Source organism: Vigna unguiculata, chromosome 8, assembly GCF_004118075.2.
Source record: "Vigna unguiculata cultivar IT97K-499-35 chromosome 8, ASM411807v1, whole genome shotgun sequence".
Lineage (NCBI taxonomy): Eukaryota > Viridiplantae > Streptophyta > Magnoliopsida > Fabales > Fabaceae > Vigna > Vigna unguiculata.
In genome coordinates this window covers 3345735-3365785 of record NC_040286.1, presented here as the reverse complement: position 1 = coordinate 3365785, position 20051 = coordinate 3345735, and the positions used below count along the sequence as shown (strand labels likewise).

The window sequence follows — 20051 nt, the reverse complement described above, 5'->3', positions numbered from 1 at the left end:
TAATAACGACAAAATGTACAATATAAATACATTAAATTCCATTTTTTATAATTTCTTCACTCCTCACTATGTATTTTAATGCAAAAAAGGTTGTTTTAGTGATTTTTACATTGAATTTATGTAAGATAATTATCTAAATGATATACAATTTTACTAAAACTATACACTTGTCATTAGTGTTGACCGAGATGATATTGGTTCTAAACAAGTGCACTAGCCTCCCATATTGGCTATTGCACATAATGCAACATGTGTTTTATGTCAAGATGATGTGTGTTTGTATTCAAGATTAAATGGTTTGTCTTTAATGGATTTTGATTACCTGCCATGGTGATGGGTTATCAATTGGAAAATGTGTTAAGAGACATGCTAGATACAAGCAAGTTGACTATCAACGTGAAAAGTATACCTATATGGTACACGGTCAAAGGCCATAAATGAAAATTGCAAAAACACAAACATAGCAGCCTAAACTCACAATGAATCTATAAGTTACTACGATCCTCAAGATTGGGAGGCTGATGTCCCAACTATTTCGTGAACAATGTACAAGTATACTAAGAAACCCCTTAGTACACAGTAAGCAGCCACCAACAACCTTCAAGGCTGCTTACTCTGTAGTACACAGTAAACAACCACAAGCAACCTTCAAGGTCGCTTACTCTGTACTAAGGAACCCCTTAGTACACAATAAGCAGCCACCTACAACCATCAATAACCTCCAAGGCCATTTACTTTGTACTAAGGAATCAATACACAGTAAGCAACTATCAGTAACCTCTAAGGTCGCTTATTGTACTAAGGAATCAATACATAGTAAGCAGCCATCAGTAACTTCCATGGCTGCTTACTCTGTACTAAGGAATCCCTTAGTACACAGGAAGTAGCCATCAGTAACCTTCAAGGTCACTTACTCTGTACTAAGGAATCCCTTAGTACACAGTAAGCAGCCATCAACAACCTTCAAGGTCGCTTACTCTGTACTAAGGAATTCCTTAGTACACAGCAAGCAGCCGCAAGCAGCCACCAACAGCCTCCAAGGCTGCTTACTCTATACTAAGAAATCCCTTAGTACACAACAAGTAGTCACCAGTAGTCTCCAAGGCTTACTCTATACTAAGGAACCCCTTAGTACACAATAAGCAGCCACCAGCAGCCATCAGTAACCTCCAAGGTCGCTTACTCTATATTAAGAATTTCTTAGTACATAGTAAGCAACCATCAACACCTATATTATTCACCCTACATTGAGGAATACACCAGTACGCAGTAGGCGGCCTCAAGCATCCAACTGACAGGCAATAAGGAAACCTCCATGAGCAATACACTATGAAGTTGCTCGAGTAAGAGGTAATAACCCTATCCACTCAACTAACTAGGCGACCCAAGAGTATCCAACACTCAGATCCCACATATCCGCTTATTGGATACTGTATACTTAGGATCCCTCATAAAATATGCAGTATTTGTCCATATTGACTCAAGCTGCCTACCAACAACTATCGAGGGCTCTTCTTGTAATTTCACCCATTGTCATTGGATTCATAAACAATTAAAAGAAGTATTTTGGGCCCAAAAGCCCACTCCAGGTAGGACCCACAGGTAAAAAATGTATAAATATCACATTGTTCTATGCATTGAGGACGCATTAAAATATACTTTGAATCCCTGACATCTTCAGTGCTAACTTAAGCATCAGAGTGTCTTTTGTAGGCACCCATGCGCCGTCATCGGAGCTTCATCGGAGTAGGAAGACATCCAGCCAACAATCAAGCACTAGAACAATTCAGCAGACTTGTGGAGTACAACTTAGTCCTATAAGAACAAAAAGTATGGAGAAAGCTCTTAGCGCTGCAATAATGAGAATAAAAGATGTTATGAATCAACTTAATGCTATGAATAAAGAAAGATCCCAACTTTTATGAGAACAATTTTTTGAAATCTCGAAGATTTTGTATGTATATATAAAGTTATGGGAGGGATCATCTTGAACTATAAAACTTTCCAACCCAATTAATATAAAGTTATAAGAGGGACCATCCCAGACTTAATGAGGGGATCATGTTGGATGATGAAGCTTCCTTGCCCAAGAGAGCGACATAAGTGGGATGGATAATCTCGAATGATGAAGCTTCCAAACTTAAATAAGAAATGAAGTTATGAGAGAGATCATCTCGATTAGGGATGTCAAAAATATATGTACCGTGGGTATCCGCAAATAAAACCCATAATGGGTAGGAAATGGATATTAAAAATGGATACCCGCTACCCGCGGGTACGGGTATTTTTGATACCCGCATGTTAATGGGGCGGGTACAAATATCATAGTATCCGTACCCGTGGATACCCGTAACCGCTAAACTTTAATTCACAAAAGTACCCTTATATATATGTTTGTGTGTGTGTGTATATATATATATATATATATATATATATATATATATATATATATATATATATATATATTAGTAAAAAACATTTTGATGTTGCATATCTTATCTTCTTTTGTCTTCATTCTTCCAACTTCAACTATTGGTACGTTGTCTTCTTCCAAGTACATCTCTTGACATTCTTCTCTTTTCCTTCTTTGAAATTGGGCATACACATCAAATCTTATATAGACAGTGACATTTATGGTATGCTTGTTGTTAAATGAACATTATTTTATATTTATTTTTATAATTATTTGGACTTGTATGGACTTGAGTTTGTTTGAAATTTATTTAAAATTTATAATAATGATGTATTTTATTTTATTTTATTTGAATTTATAATTAAATATTTATTTTTTAAATAATTTTGTAAATACCCACGGATATCCGTGGCAACGGGTACCCGTTGATACCCACGAATATGAAAAAAATAGACGGGTATCCGCATAACGGATACCCGATGAATATGGATACGGGTACGAGGTGAATATTTATCCAGCGGGTAGGGTACGGGAAAGCTACTACTCGTACCCTACCCGCCCCGTTGACATCCTTAATTTCGATCGATTAAGCTTCCTTACTCAAACTTGAATAAGAAATGAAGTTATGAGAGGGATCATCTCGGTCGATGAATCGTCTTTACCCAAACTTATATAATACATGAAATTATGGGAGGGATCATCTCGGTCGATGAAACTTCCTTACCCAAACTTAAATAAGAAATGAAGTTATGACAGAGATCATCTCGATTGATGAAGCTTCCTTACCTAAACTTAGATAACAAATGAAGTTATGGGAGGGACCATCTTAGTCGATGAAGTTTCCTTACCCAAACATAGATAAGAAATTAAGTTATAAGAGGGATTATCTTAATCGATGAAGCTTCCTTATCCAAACCTAGATAAGAAATGAACTTATGGGAGGGATCATCTCGGTCGATGAAACTTCTTTACCCAATCATCAAAAGTAAGTGGGAGAGATCATTTTGGATGATGAAGATTCCTTACCCAATCATCATAAATATAAGTGGGAGGGATCATCTCAGACAATGAAGTTTCCTTACCTAAAGATAAATTAAAAGATTTGTAGGTTGGGAGGGATCATCTCGAACATATGTCCAGTGAATATAAATACAATGATATTAAAAAATATGGATAAAATTGACTTTTATTATAATGATGTATCATTAATGACAATGCTTATCAGTACATGCATTAGCGAGATGTACCCTTCCATCATAGGCTGAGATGTGTGTCAGGCCAACATAGCCTGAGATGCACCAAACTGACATAGATTGAGATGTGTGTCGAGCCAACATAGGCTGAGATGTACTTGGCCAAAATAGGTTGAGATGTATCATGCCAACATTGACTGAGATGACAAGAATGAGAACTCAAGGTCGAGACGACAAGGATGATAACTCAAAGCTGAGATGGCAAAAATGATAACTTCAATGTCGAGATGGCAAGGATGGGAACTTCAAGGTTGAGATGCCAAGAATGAGAACTCAAGGTCGAAATAGCACGTATGATAACTAAAGGTCGAGATAGCAAGAATGAGAACTTTAATGCCAGAGATGGCAATGATAAGAACTTCAAGGTTGAGATGTCAAGAATGAGAACTCAAGGCCGAGATCGTCAATATGATAACTCAAGGTCGAGATGACAATAATGAGAACTTCAATGCCGAGATGGCAAGGATGGGAACTTCAAGGTCGAGATGCCAGGAATGAGAACTCAAGGCCGAGATTGCCAGGATGATAACTCAAGATCGAGATGACATGATTAAAACTTCAAGGTTGAGATGCCAAGGATGAAAACTTTGAGACCGAGATGCGAATAATGAGAACTTCGAGACCGAGATGCCCAGGATGATAACTCAAGGCTGAGATGACAAAGATGAGAACTTTAAGGTTGAGATGGCAACAAAGTCCTTTTGCACTGCCGTTAGCGTGACCATTTCAATAAATGGATTTCCAACTTATTCTTGTACTTATCCTCTTACTCCTTGTAGACACCATATTGTTTTTTCTTCACATAATATATCTCAGTCTCACGGTGGGTGCCAATGTTCTTGTATGGAACCAATTTGTCCTGCAAGGTATGGTATTATTATTCTGTTGCTTGACGGGATATACTTCGTCTTCAAGATTTGGATGTCATTGCCAAGTCTGATACAATGAACCACGGGAGAGCGAATATTTGCAAGTACTTTGACACTTAAGTCACTAGTGAGAAATATATGATAACTGAGACACCTTTATATACCTAATCCACATTAATTACTTTTAGGGACATTTAAGACCCTTCATAAATGTTAATAAATACTTTATTGTAGTTGTTGTAATGTTAAAGGGGACAACTAATTGTCTTGTCGAAACTAGCAGGTCCTCACATGTCTGAGGTAGTTATGATGTATCCAACTTTATTTTACATTTATCAAATTGATATGACCTAGATCTATCAGACCCTATCACCAAATTGGTTTGGTCGAGATATATCAAATCCAGATCCTACATCCCATATTCACTAAGTTACCTTGATCAAGATGTATTAGACCTTACATAATACAAAATCAAGTATTTATTTATTTAATAATTACTTTTTTTCTTTTTTTCTTTTATATTACTAAAATCTAGTAAATATATGAGTTTCTCGTAATAAAACATTAACATTTGCTTAGCATAAATTATTCTGAAAATTGTGTTTTTTTTTTTGTCAGTAATTTTGATAGTGACATTAAAGTACTATCATCCCCGTATAACCAAATAAATTATCACTAAAATCATATAACATCATTGATCACGTATCGTTCTAGCGTAGCATATATTTTATCTAAGTCAAACGATACCATCGTATATAGACTCCTTGATCGATTTTGCTTGGAAACTGATCAACCTTCTTTGTTTTTCATCCTTATAATTTTGCTTTACTTTTTTTATATATAACAATGTAATTTAAGAGAAAAGTGGCTTATGAAATTTCTTAATCCTTAAATAACAGAGCGATGATTAAAAGTTATATAGATGTAAATAAACAAGTGTATATCAAAAGGTATTGTTTTTAAATGATTTATAACGATCATTATATTTAAATTATTTATCATTAGTAACATTTGTTCAAAATTGCTATAAAAAAACATGCAAAACTAAATTGAATATTTAAAAAATAAAGGACTACATGTGTAGTTTAATTTATTTTTTAATGATTATCTTAATTTTAATAGATATTTGTAATTTCTTAAAACATCTTTATCTGTACAAATAATTTTTTTTTCTTTATTATTAATAGATCATCGAGACTGAAAAGTATAATAAGATAATTTTTTAATCATAAAAATACTAATATATCAAAGATCGATGTTTTCGAAATATAATCTTAGCATTTAAATAAATATTTTTAAAATAAAATATATTATAATACTTAAGTTAAAATTTAATAATATATATCAATATATGTTCAATAATAATAATAATAATAATACTAATAATTTTATATTTTTAAAATAATGAAAAACATGTATTGGTTGATTTTCATTGTTTTAGAGAAAAGTAACTAAAAATTTTATCATCCTAAAAGATTTTAGTTTTTCTCTGTTCGAATCGTGATTTATTTAAATGGGTGAACTAATTAGTTTTTCGATTTAAGCTACTATTCGATTCCATTTTCGTAATATGCTAACGAGAGTATTGAAAATTTAAGAAAATTATTTTTTATTAGAAAATGTAAAAGTATTATATTTTTTCATAATTTTTAATACAACTCTAACAGTAAGAAATTTATTTAATTGATTAATTAAAAAAGAAATCAGCTAAGAACGTACAAATAAAACTCACAATAACTCACAATATGAGTTGCTTTACATATTAAAACAAATAATTTACGATCTCTATTGTTTCATATCATTATATTAAGTAACTTGTCATTAATTTTATTTTAATGGAAGACATAAGAAGTGAAATAGTAGAAAACTGAGTTGCAAGGTGATGTTCTAAATGAGTTTTATCTGTGATTGATGTGAGACTTTTAACACATCCGTTCACACCTATATACATATCGAACGAGAGACTTGACATTAATGGATTGTTTGATAGGAGGTCCGGATAGCAGATAGAAGAATATGTTCAAACATCACTAAGATAAGCTTTAATAATGGTTATGATACTATGTTAAGAAATGAACTTTAAGCCTAATTTAATTTCATAAAATCATATGTACTCTAAATTGACCTTATCCCTAGTTTTATCTCTAGTTGATGTGGAATCATATGTAACACTCGTAATTATTATAGGGTTAAATATGTTTTTGGTCCTTAAACTTATGAAAATTGGAATTAGTCCCTCTTGAAAACCTTAAATCAATCTAGTCTCTTATCTTTATAAATATGTGGATTTAGTCATTTAAACCAAATTTTTTTAAGTTTATTTCACGTTTTAAACACGTTTCTCACCTAATGTTGAAGCGGAAATGTGTCAAATGTTGTAAACAAACTCAAATATTATCATGAAACGTGTTTGAAACATTAAATAAACTCAACAAAATTTAGTTAAAAGGACTACATTGATCAAAAGTTTTCAAGAGCGACTAATTCTAATTTTCACTAAAAAGTTAAGGGACCACCTATACATATTTAAGTCATTATTATATATAACAAGATTAAATACAATTACAATTTTTCTTAAACAAATTTGAAGTGTTATATGACCACTTTAACAGAAAAAATTACCTCAATAAACCACTAAACATCTCTAACTCAACATATGTTAAAGCTGAAATCTAACATTGTGAGACTTGTGAACGATGAAAGGGTACAAATGAAGAACAATTTCAAAGGTGGTGTATCCTTTTTTTATATGAAAATACAAGCATGTTTCATTCTACTCCAAATGGAAAAGTTAAATCATGTTTAGAAAAAAAGAATATAAAGTTTTGGTGTTTAGTGTTTATCCTAGTGTTTGTCTTTTTTTTATACTAAAGCTATTTGTCAAGGAATATTCATCCTTATATGTAATGCCATGAAGAAGCAGATGTAGAACATCATACAAACATGTGTTAAAACTGATATATATGCAAACATGAGAATAAACAAGTTGTTTTGGCCAGCTTTTTCAAGGCATTCCAAATTTGTATGGGAATTACTTTTTGCATGTTTTTTCCAAAAGGTGCCACTCTTTATTTTAATCTCAAAATTTTAGTTTTGGAATGTGTTATCAATTTTCTTTACGTGTTGAAATTTTAATTTAAAAGTGGCATAAAAAAAATTGAAATTTGGAAATATGAATTTCATATTATTGGTTAAGAAAATTAACAGTCTTCTAAAATTTATTTCAAAATATTAATTTCCCTTTCAAAATTGTAAATCTATAATCATTATTATAGAACTTAAATTTTTAAAATAAACAACTTATTTAAATAGAGTGCATTGATGTTCTGCAAAAAATATTAAAAGCAATGAGCAAACATAATAGTCTCGTAAGCTTTATGGTTGGCACATGAACAATGACATTAGTAGTCTTATTCTATTTTTAAGGATAAGATTCCTGAACTTTGTAGTTTTTAAAGTAGTAATCAAAGTCACAAAAACTCTGGTTTTGACTCAGAAAACAAGTAACAACTCCAGTGTGAGGCAATATTGCAGACATTGACCTAATTATTCAAATGTTGTTTGCAATCTACATGAATTATAATCATTAGCTATGGAAATTATTTTAAGGGAAAGAGATTGAGACATATATAACTTTTTATGTCTTCGAAAAATTTTAAAGTCCTATTGGAATATGACTAATTATAGTTAGATAATCAAGCCAGTAAATTCTCATAAAATTTAAAAAAATTAATTAACATGTTTCATAATTTTTTTAGTCCTTACAAACATGAAATTTGCCCCAAATTTAATATGGGTTTATAATTTCTTGATAATATTATCTAATTGAATATAATTAGTTAAAAAAATCACATTTTAAATATTTAATATTATAGTATAATATTTTTATTTGACATTCTCTATTAAACCTGTATAGTGTAAGAAAATCATGCATCAGGTTACAATCACATTATTGTTTATAATTATATAATACAGTTCATTTTCCTATTTTGTTTTAATAATTTACAAAACTTACTATCAAAATAAATGGGAAATGTACTTTATTTTTTTATGATAATAAAAAAATAAAAAAATTGTTATTATTATAATTATAAAATTAAATATAAATAATTTTATAATTTTATTGTAAATAATTTTTATTTATTTTGTAGGTAGTTTTATAATTAAAAAGAATGGTTAAATTTAAAAAAAAAAGTCAAATAAAAAAAACAGTTAAATTTTAAAAATAATATAAAAATAATATAGTTACTTAAAGAGTAAAATTAATAAAATAACTATTTTTATTTTAAAAACTTTTAATAAAAAGATAAAATTGAAAAATAAATATGAACATTAAAAAAAGAAAAAGGAGAAAATTCCTTTGTATATAAATATAGAAAATAATGATAAAGGTAACAATAATTGAAAAACAAAAAAAAAATATCATCTTGTTATGAATTAATGGTCGTCCATTGATTTATACAATTACTCATATGATTGATAATCATATTATTCATTACTCTTTATGATGTAATATTTTGTATTTACTATTTGATTTTATATCCTTTCTGGGTTACCATATTGTACCTATAAATAGGACTCGTCCTATCAGTAATGATACACACATAAAAACAGAAGTTGCTCCCTACTCTCTAATTCTCTATTCTTCCTCTCCTTTGTCTCTCTTATTACCTTTATTTTATAACACGTTATCAGCACGAGGGTTATCCAACTGAGCGTGAAGGCATATTTTTTTTTTTCTCCCTAAGAACAACGCTCTATATTCCTTAACCGAGGTTCTTTCTAATCTTTTTCTCATTCACAAACTTTATCTCATTTTCTTTTTTTTTGTGTAATGATAATTGTTTGATTTATTTTTCTCTGTCATATTATTATTATTATTATTATTTGATTTTAATAATTTCATACATGAAATTTGATTATATTAATATTTTATGTGCTAGTTTTAAACACGCGAAACGTTGCAAAATTCTCTGTCATAATATTTTTATTATGACGATGATTATTATTAATATTATTATTTTGATGATGATGATTATTATTAATATTATTATTTTATGTGTTAGTTTTAAACACGCGAAACGTTGCAAAATTTGGATTTGTGACCCTTGATATTGTAAGGAAGAATTCCTTATATTGGATTTTAAATGTTGAAATATATTTAGATGCAATGGATATTGGGATACCATTAAATAAAGAAATAAAGCAACTAATTTGCTCATAACAAAAATATTGTGAAAAGAGACTTCACAAATATTGTGAATTTATTTCATGCCTATGCATGGCTGGCTGGACAAAGCAATAAAGCTTTTGATGAAAAATCATGAGATCCGCCTAATCTGCTCCATTCCCAGAAGTGAATGGAGCAATCAATATTATGAATTGATTTCATGCCTTCTTGTGGCTGAACAAAATAATGAGCTCTTGATGAAAAATCATGAGGCCCGACCAACTGGTTCTGCTCCATTCCCAGAAGTGAATGCAGCAACATCTGATCCATATAATCATGGACGAGGTCAAGACCATAATAATAATCGTGGTCGTAATTTTGGCCGTGGTCGTAGCCATGGTCGTGGTCGTGGTCATGCTATTAATCATGGTCGTGGACATGGTTATAAAGGAAATTTTCAAAGAGAAACTTCATCAACAGAAGTGGAACAAGAATGCGAAAAAGGAAAAAGAAAGGGGTGAAAATAATGGCAAAAAGGCTGAAAATATATGTTACCGTTGTGGTAGTAAAGGTCATTGGACCCGTGCCTGTTATACACCAAAGCATCTTGTTGAACTCTACCAAGAATCACTTAAAAAGAAGAATGTAGAAACACACTTTGCTTATGAAGATGGTGATTCTGATTATGGTCATATGGATACTACTCATCTTGATATTGGTGATTTCTTTTCTAAACCCGATGGAAGCATTGATCACCTTATTGGTGATGGGAGTGTTAGAAAATAGTTTTATTTTATGATTAATTTTTAAGACAATGTTTTATATTTAATTCATGTTGCTTTTATATGTACAAGTTTTTATGTTTTTATGAATAAAATCCTCTATTTTATTTTTTTTTTCTTTCTCTCCTCTTACAAAGTAATCTCTAATATTGATATTTATGTTTATATGAAGAATGAATATTGGCATTAACACCAATGATGAGGATCTGTGCCTTGCTGATAGTGCAACAACTCATACAATTCTCAAGAGTAATAAATTTTTCTCTACTTTGGTAATGCGAGAAGTCAATGTTAGTACTATTTCTGGTACTACAAATATAATTGAAGGCTCTGGAAGAGCTACAGTACTTCTGCCAAGAGGTACAAGATTGCATATTAAAAATGCATTTTATTCTCCTAAGTCCAATAGAAACTTATTAAGTTTCAAGGATATTCGTCTAAATGGATATCATATTGAGACAAATAATGAAGGAGATGTTGAATATCTTTATATCACTCAAATTGAGTCAAATAAAAAATGTGTATTGGAGAAATTATCAGCCTTCTCTTATGGCTTGTACTACACATATATTAATGCGATTGAGACGCATGTTATTGTAAGCCAGAAGCTTACAAATAAGAATGAATTTCTTGTTTGGCATGATCGGTTGGGTCATCCTGGATATATCATGATGCGAAAAATAGCTGAAAACTCATGTGGACATCCACTTAAAAGTCAAAAGCTTCTTCAGTCCAATGATTTCTCATGTACTGCATGTTCGCAGGGAAAATTGATAATAAGACCATCACCAGAAAAAATTAGAAATGAGTCAATCTCATTTTTAGAACGAATACAAGGTGATATTTGTGGTCCAATACACCCACCATGTGGATCATTTAGATATTTCATGGTATTAATTGATGCGTCCACTAGATGGTCACATATTTGTTTACTATCAACTCGAAATCAAGCATTTGCTAAGTTATTAGCACAATTGATCAAGTTAAGAGCCCACTTCCCAGATTATCCAATTAAGAAAATTCGTCTTGATAATGCTGGTGAATTTACATCTCATGCTTTTAATGAGTATTGTATGTCAATTGGAATTGAAGTTGAACATCCAGTAGCACATGTTCATACTCAAAATGGACTTGCAGAATCATTGATAAAACGTCTAAAATTGATTGCACGACCTTTACTTATGAAAGCTAATCTTCCAATGACTACTTGGGGATATGCAATTCTGCATGCTGCAGTATTGATTCGCATCAGACCAACAAGTTATCACAAATACTCTCCTTTACAGTTGGTTTTTGGTCAACAACCAAATATTTCTCATTTAAGAATTTTTGGGTGTGCTGTATATGTCCCAATTTCCCCACCAAAAAGGACTATGATGGGTCCTCAAAGACGTTTGGGAATATATGTTGGATATGATTCTCCATCGATAATAAAATATCTTGAACCATCAACAGGTGACTTATTTACAGCTCGATTTGCTGATAGTCATTTTGATGAATCAATTTTTCCAACGTTAGGGGGAGAAAGAAAGAAACTGGAAAAAGATATTGGTTGGAATGAATTATCATTATCTCATCTTGATCCTCGTACAAAAGAGTGTGAACTAGAAGTTCAACGGATAATTCATTTACAAAAATTGGCCAACCAATTACCAGATGCTTTTACTGACACAAAAAGGGTAACTAAGTCGCATATACCCGCTGCTAATACTCCAATCAGAATTGATATTCCTGTTGGACAATCTAATATAGCAAATGAATCTCAAACACGCCTAAAGCGTGGTAGGCCTTTGGGTTCCAAAGATAAAAATCCTCGTGTGAGAAAAAGGGAAAAAAGGCAAGATGGCCTAATCGAGGGGGTAAAAGTCCCAAAAGATTCTTTTGACATAATCAATGATTCGGTTCCAGAAGAACCTCAGGTACCTGAAATTGTTGAAAATGATGAGATCTCAATAAATTATGTCATGAATCATAAAATATGGAATCGAAATAAAGTCAATATTGACGAGGTTTTTGCATATAATGTAGCAAAGGATGTCATAAGTGACAATGATGATCAAGAACCAATGACAATTGAAGATTGTCGGCAAAGAAATGATTGGCCAAAATGGAAAGATGCAATCCAAGCAGAATTAGATTCGCTTGCTAAACGAAAGGTTTTTGGACCTGTAGTTCGCACACCTGAGGGTGTAAAACCTATTGGGTACAGATGGGTTTTTGTACAAAAACGAAATGAGAATGGTGAAATTGTTAGATACAAAGCACGGTTAGTTGCTCAAGGTTTTTCACAAAGACCTGGTATTGATTTTGAGGAGACATATTCTCCAGTATTGGATGCAACAACATTTAGATATTTAATTAGCCTTGTTGCACAAGAAGGTTTGAATTTGCACCTCATGGATGTTGTTACAGCCTATTTGTATGGCTCTTTGGAAAATGATATTTATATGAAACTCCCTGAAGGATTTAATGTGCCCAACAAAGCAAATTCTAAAAAGGATTATTCAATAAAATTGAATAAGTCCCTTTATGGATTGAAACAATCAGGACGTATGTGGTATAACCGTCTAAGTGAGTACTTATTAAAGGAAGGGTATAAAAATGACCCTATTTGTCCTTGTATTTATATGAAAAGATCCGAGAATGAATTTGCCATAATTGCTGTTTATGTAGATGACATAAACATAGTTGGAACTCCTAATGAGCTCACAAAGGCAATTGATTGTTTAAAGAAAGAATTTGAGATGAAGGATCTTGGAAGGACAAAGTTTTGTTTGGGATTACAAATTGAGTATTTAAACAAAGGTGTTCTTGTACATCAAGAAGCTTATATAACGAAAGTGCTTAAAAAGTTCTATATGGACAAATCACATTCACTATGCACTCCAATGGTGGTGAGGTCATTAGATGTTGATAAAGACCCTTTTAGACCTCAAGAAAAAGATGAAGAACTACTTGGTCCTGAAGTACCATATCTTAGTGCTATAGGAGCACTAATGTATCTTGCTAATTATACTCGACCCGATATAGCATTTGCTGTAAATTTGTTAGCAAGATATAGTTCTTCACCTACAAGAAGACATTGGAATGGAGTAAAACAAATACTCCGTTACCTTAAAGGCACTATGAATATGGGCTTGTTTTACCCAAATGATTCAAAATTAGATCTAATGGGTTATGCAGATGCAGGTTATTTATCAGATCCTCATAATGGTCGATCACAAACAGGATATTTGTTCACATGTGGTGGCACAGCGATTTCATGGCGATCTGTGAAACAAACAATAACAGCAACATCGTCAAATCATGCAGAAATTTTAGCATTACATGAGGCAAGTCGTGAATGTGTTTGGTTAAGGTCTATAATTCAACATGTGCGACAAACTTGTGGTTTATCCTTGGGAAAAATGAAACCAACAACGATATATGAAGACAATAGTGCATGCATTGCTCAATTGAAAGAAGGATATATTAAAGGAGACAGAACAAAACATATTCTTCCAAAATTCTTTTTCACTCATGATCTTCAAAGAAATGGTGATGTAGAGATCCAAAAGATTCGCTCATGTGAAAATCTAGCAGATTTATTTACAAAGTCTTTGCCAAGGAGAACTTTTGAGCAATTGGTTCATAGGATTGGACTCCGCCATCTTAATGATGTAAGTTTACATGAGGGGGAGAAATTAGAAGATGCAAAGAACAATATTATATAGAATGATGTACTCTTTTTCCTTCACTAGGTTTTTATCCCAAAGGGTTTTTCCTAGTAAGGTTTTAACGAGGCACATTCTTTTATCAATGGACACCCAAGGGGGAGTGTTATGAATTAATGGTCGTCCATTGATTTATACAATTACTCATATGATTGATAATCATATTATTCATTACTCTTTATGATGTAATATTTTGTATTTACTATTTGATTTTATATCCTTTCTGGGTTACCATATTGTACCTATAAATAGGACTCGTCCTATCAGTAATGATACACACATAAAAACAGAAGTTGCTCCCTACTCTCTAATTCTCTATTCTTCCTCTCCTTTGTCTCTCTTATTACCTTTATTTTATAACACATCTTTAAAAAAAAACAACTTAAGATATATACGCTCACACTTTACTTATTATATAATTAATAATATAAAGGAAAGATATTCATATAATATTTATGTAAATTATTGTTATAAATAAAATAAATAAATTCATTTAAAATAAAATAAATAATATACTTATATTATAAACATTAAATTTCAATTTATTGAAATAAAATTAAAATTTTAATTAGTATAACTAAGTTTTTATATTTAGGTCTTTGATTCGTTTTAATCGTTATATTTGTTTTTTACTCAATCAAGTTTCTATTTTCTAAAATATCAATATGACTTATTCTATTAACATCATTTAAAATCATTTAAAAGTGTTAAAATTTATGTTTGTTATGTGTCAAAATCTAACACATTTTTTTTTCTTAGAAATCTTGTTTTCTTTTTTTATTTATTTTGACACATGACATCTTAAAAATAAAAGATAATCCAAACTTTTGACGGGTAATACTTTCAAACTGCATTACTATCAATTTAATAAAAGAGATCACATTAAATATTTTTTCAAAAATCGAGAACTCAATTGAGTCTTTTTCAAAATATTAAAATTACAATATTGAGTAAAAAAAACACATATAAAGACAAAGAAAATCAAGAACCTAACAAGTTAGTAACTAAACTAAAATAAAATTTATAATAAGTAAGCATTTGAAAATTTCTGCCATATACTAATATAATTTTTATATTTTTTACATCCATTTCCATTTACTGTTCTTTATTCAATTTTCATTTCATTTTTTCATAATGAAATATTTATTGCATCATTTATCACATCTATTAATTTTTCTCTCTCACATCTTTTATCCCATCTCATGCATCTCAAAATTGACAAGTAGGTTTAACTTTTTCCAATTAATATTTCAGGGTTCAGAATGATCATTTATTTACAATATGACTGTTGATGAAAGTGCATCACGAGAGGTGCGAGCAGAGAGAGAGAGAAAAAGACAGAGAATCTTTTATGGTTGATGAACAATGCAAGAAGAAAGACAAATTATTCAATTCTAGGGTTTGAACTAGTCACCCCTCCATGCAACTTTCGTGACCAACATGCTTGTGTCATCAACACACATGTACATAAAAAAAGAAATCCTTATATCAAACAAAAAGCAAATAAATAACCATATTCATTGGCCCCACACCCAATGCAATGCATGAACCTCATAATTTAATAACAAATATAACACAAAGAGCATCTAGTCAATAATCTTTAGCATTTTTATTTGCTTAATTCAAACTTTGACCTAATTAAACTATGTATAGTTCTTATCTATGAACTACACATTAATATACTAAACTTTATCATCAACAAACTAGAAAACTAAATGTCACCTAATTAAGTCTTCACTTCACACTTCACATAAGTTGTTGCATTTTTTTTTTCTTACACAAATATCCCATTGGTTATACATTGTATGAATAAAATAACTAGTTAGCTAACACACACTTTGATTTGGTCAATGTGGCTTAATGTCAGCATAGCTAAAATCAACCCACTCTGGAGCAAAAGTTTCACCAACTCTCTCATAATGGCAGTTAGAAAAATCATAGGGAAATCCAAAGCCAAAATCCATCAACATTTCCATAGATTCATCAATAACATGTTGTTGTTGATGTTGTTCTTGTTGTTGAGGCTGTGACACAACACACTTGTTGTAATTCACTGCAATTGAAGATGAATCCGAAATGCTGCTTGAACCTTCTTGAGACAGTGAAACCATGTGACTGTTACTGTTACTTTCATTGGTGTTGTTTTTGAACCTTGAACTTGCACCAATTTGTGAGATACCATGCATCAACCCATGATGCTTTGTTTGGTCAAAACTAATGATGTTTTTTTGATTAATGGTGAATGCATTGCTATCATTTGTTTCTAAGATCGGTAGCACCAAGGGTAGCTGATTTAGTGAAGCATTGAAAGGTGAATTTTTTTGGTTGGTTGGTAATGGGGTTGAAGTTGAAAGAAGAGTGTCATTTTCAGTCAATGTTTTGAGACTAACTTTTCCTGCCACCATTATCTTCTTCTTCAGTTTCGTGTTCCAGTAGTTTTTCACATCATTGTCGGTTCTGCCAGGAAGCTTAGAGGCTATGGCAGACCATCTGAACAAGCAAGAATACAAGTTTTATCAGTATATATATATATATATATATATATATATATATATATATATATATATATATATATATATATATATATATATATATATATATATATTATGTGTGGTGTAAACATGTGTTTCCTTTTCATATAGGTCTAACAATTAATTAGGCCACTATTGACTTTAAAATATATTGTTTTGATTTGTTAAAGATTTCATTAGAAAAATTATGAATGTATACAATGACTAATAACATTTGAATTTAAATCTTTTTTTTTTTTAATATTTCATCTTTACAAAGCAAACATATTGTATAAAAATTGATCGAAACTGTGTGGTCCCTGTCTATAGAAAAAATTATTCTAAAATGGGTTTCTCCGATACTAAAAAGTTATGAAATTTAAATTTAAAATGTTGTTTCAAAACTTTTTATCACTAAATAAAAATGAAACAATTATATGGAATTTGGTCGAAACCGTGTGATGGGATCGCAAATTATACAATAATTTGTGCTGAAAAAGATTTTTCTTATTCGTAATTATATCATACTAATTATCGTCATTAAAATTTAAATATAAAATATTATTCAAACTATTAAAAAAAAAAAACTATAACGTGTATGTATGTGTTATATGTAAATTAAACGAAACCGCGTGACATGAATTTTTCCAACACATAATTATAATAAACTCACGGTTTATAATTTTGTTTGGTTATAATATAAAGCTTAAATCTACAACACTGTCTTGAAACTTTTCATCATTAATTAATAAAAAAAAATGTCATGTTATATAAAAATTGGTCCGTACCACATGATGTGGTCCAAGCTAATATATTTTTGTAAAATGAAAATTTTATTATAATTGTAAGTTAATAATAGTGAATAGAAACATAATCATATAAGCATTGGCTAAATTACAATTAGAATAATCTCTTATGGATGTATTTAATTATATATCTGTTGTTGATTATTTTTTTAATGGATGGTGAATATTATAGTGTGAAATTGAAATAATTTGAAAATAATAAAACTTGCCTGCTTCCCATCTGGCCATAGAGATTGCAAATGATGTTGTCTTCTTCTTCAGTGAAGCCTCCATGTTTGATGTCTGGTCTCAGATAATTCAGCCACCGTAGACGGCAACTCTTCCCACACCGTCTAAGGCCTGCATATTAAATAATAATAATTATAATAATAAAGAAAAAATAAAGTTTATAAATATAATGAAAATGAATTAAAATAATTAAAAAAAAAGTTACAAATGGAGAGATTAATTATTAAGAGTATAATATAACAGTAGAAACTCCCATTCCTTGTTTCATGCCTTGTAAACTGCAGAAGCTATTTATGATTTTGACCAAAAGGATTCAAAAGAAATAATGTTATATGGGGAAAAACTGTGTCTACTAGTGGACTTGGAAATTGAACAAACACTGAGAAAACTGAGAAAACAGTTGCATTTGTCAATGTATTTGTAACTCAAAATTCATATAGTGAGATGAGTTTCTATACAATTATGGTTCTTTAAACATGCAGTTTGCGAATTCGATGCTTAAGAAAAAAACAAACTTTTGATAAACAAAACGAAACTGGAATTCAAGTTAAAAAAATGCATCATAACACAAAACTCCATGTCGAAACAAAACAAAGTGAATGGATAATCAGAAAAGATCTCGAGAAAAGTTTGATTTGTTCTTGAATTGGAGAGAAAAAGCAAGGAGCAAAAAGGATGAACAAGAAAGTGTTTGAAAAAAATGTGAAAATGGTGTTGGGAGAGAAGAGAGAAAAACCAGCTTTTTTGGGCAATGCAATCCAATTTCCACCAGTTCCATGAGACTCCACATAGGCTTTGAGTGTTGCATCTTCTTCAGGGGACCATGGTCCTCTTTTGACATTGGCTTTGTCACAGCAAGGGGCTCTTCCCATGGCCACAACACTGTCTCACAGAAACTCCAATGATCACAGAAAGAACAAAACTGTGAGACTTTGAGAGTCTTTGTTTTCTGGTGAAGGTGTTATAAAGTTGGTGTCATCTGAGGCAGGGGGGACCCAGCCAGCTACTAGACAAAACATTGTATTAAGTTGTAATAATTAATACGATAAGATGAGACCATATTTTGAGACTGTTACAAGTTTGTACAAACCCAATCTGGGTTCAAATTCTAGGCCTGTTTGGTGTTGCTTCAAAAATGGGTGTTTCTCCACTATTCTTCTTTATACGTTTTTTTCTTTTTCTTGTTCTAACTGTTACTCTCTTAGCAATATATAACTGTTAAGATGTTTTTAAAATTTGTATTTTGTTATATAATTTATAATTCAAAAATATAAACAAAGAGAGCAAAATGTTCACTGTCTCATCGTATATGAAATTAAAGTTTAATTAGTAATTTAGTTTTTATATTTAGGTTTTTGATTTATATATATATATATATATAGTTTTTTAAATAAAATATTTGTTATAATTGATTTTAACGTCATTTGAAAGATGTTATTATCAAAATTTGAACTTTCTTTATTTTGGGATTTCTCTTATTTGACATGTGAGACATTTTGTTAGAAAATGATTACTCAAATAATACTATTAATAATAAAAATATGAAAATAATATAATAATAATAATTAGAGCGATAATAATATTGAAACATATATATAAATAATGAATATTAATCAGAAATCAACAATTATAATAATAATAACAAATAAAAAATAAAAGGTACGGAGTAGAAATATCTTAGGTTGAGGCACGCCTCTCCTGGGCTAAACAAATACACAATCATATGTGTTTCAAATCATATATGTTTCTCTCCCAAGATACAACAAGCCGTCAGATTGATCCAATGCAGTGAAAGATCTCCAAACCTTATGAACACCACTGTCTTAAAGATAATATAAAAAAGAAAAGAAGAAAACTTTTTAGAGAACTCTGTTGTTGTATTCTTCCCCATGCACCTAGGTGGTATTTATAGGTAGCAAAAGGAGACAAAGGAGTAAATAGTAATAAAAATATAACCGTTAGCTATAAAAACCATTAACCCGTAAATTAAAGGTCTATAAAAACATGGGTAACAGTAAGTTTTTTTATTTTAATTATTTATTTTTTAAATTATAATAAAAAATTTCCAACACATTTCATATTTTGGCACGTGCCACTTTTCAAAAAGAGTTACTATTAATTTAATGAAAAATATCATATTAACTCTATTTTAAAAATATTATGACTCAATTGAGTAAAAAAAATATAGAAACCAAAGTGAATCATAAACCCTTAATCTAACTAAATTACTAATTAAGCCTATAACTAAATAGTATATAAGTTAAAGTAATGTTTATTTTACGAGTCAGGTTTGTGCAAACATTTAAG

General features: G+C 30.5%; 1 protein-coding gene across 1 annotated transcript; it reads right to left on the bottom strand.

Moving 5' to 3' along the window:
• Positions 1 to 15787: 15787 nt before the first annotated feature.
• Positions 15788 to 18698, bottom strand: LOC114193705 (transcription factor RAX2-like). Its single transcript, XM_028083601.1, has 3 exons — positions 18481 to 18698; positions 17726 to 17855; positions 15788 to 16690 (listed from the first exon to the last, which is right to left on the bottom strand). The coding sequence occupies exons 1-3, from the start codon at positions 18614 to 18616 to the stop codon at positions 16048 to 16050; spliced, it is 909 nt and encodes a 302-aa protein (XP_027939402.1). The 5' UTR covers positions 18617 to 18698; the 3' UTR covers positions 15788 to 16047.
• Positions 18699 to 20051: the final 1353 nt, after the last annotated feature.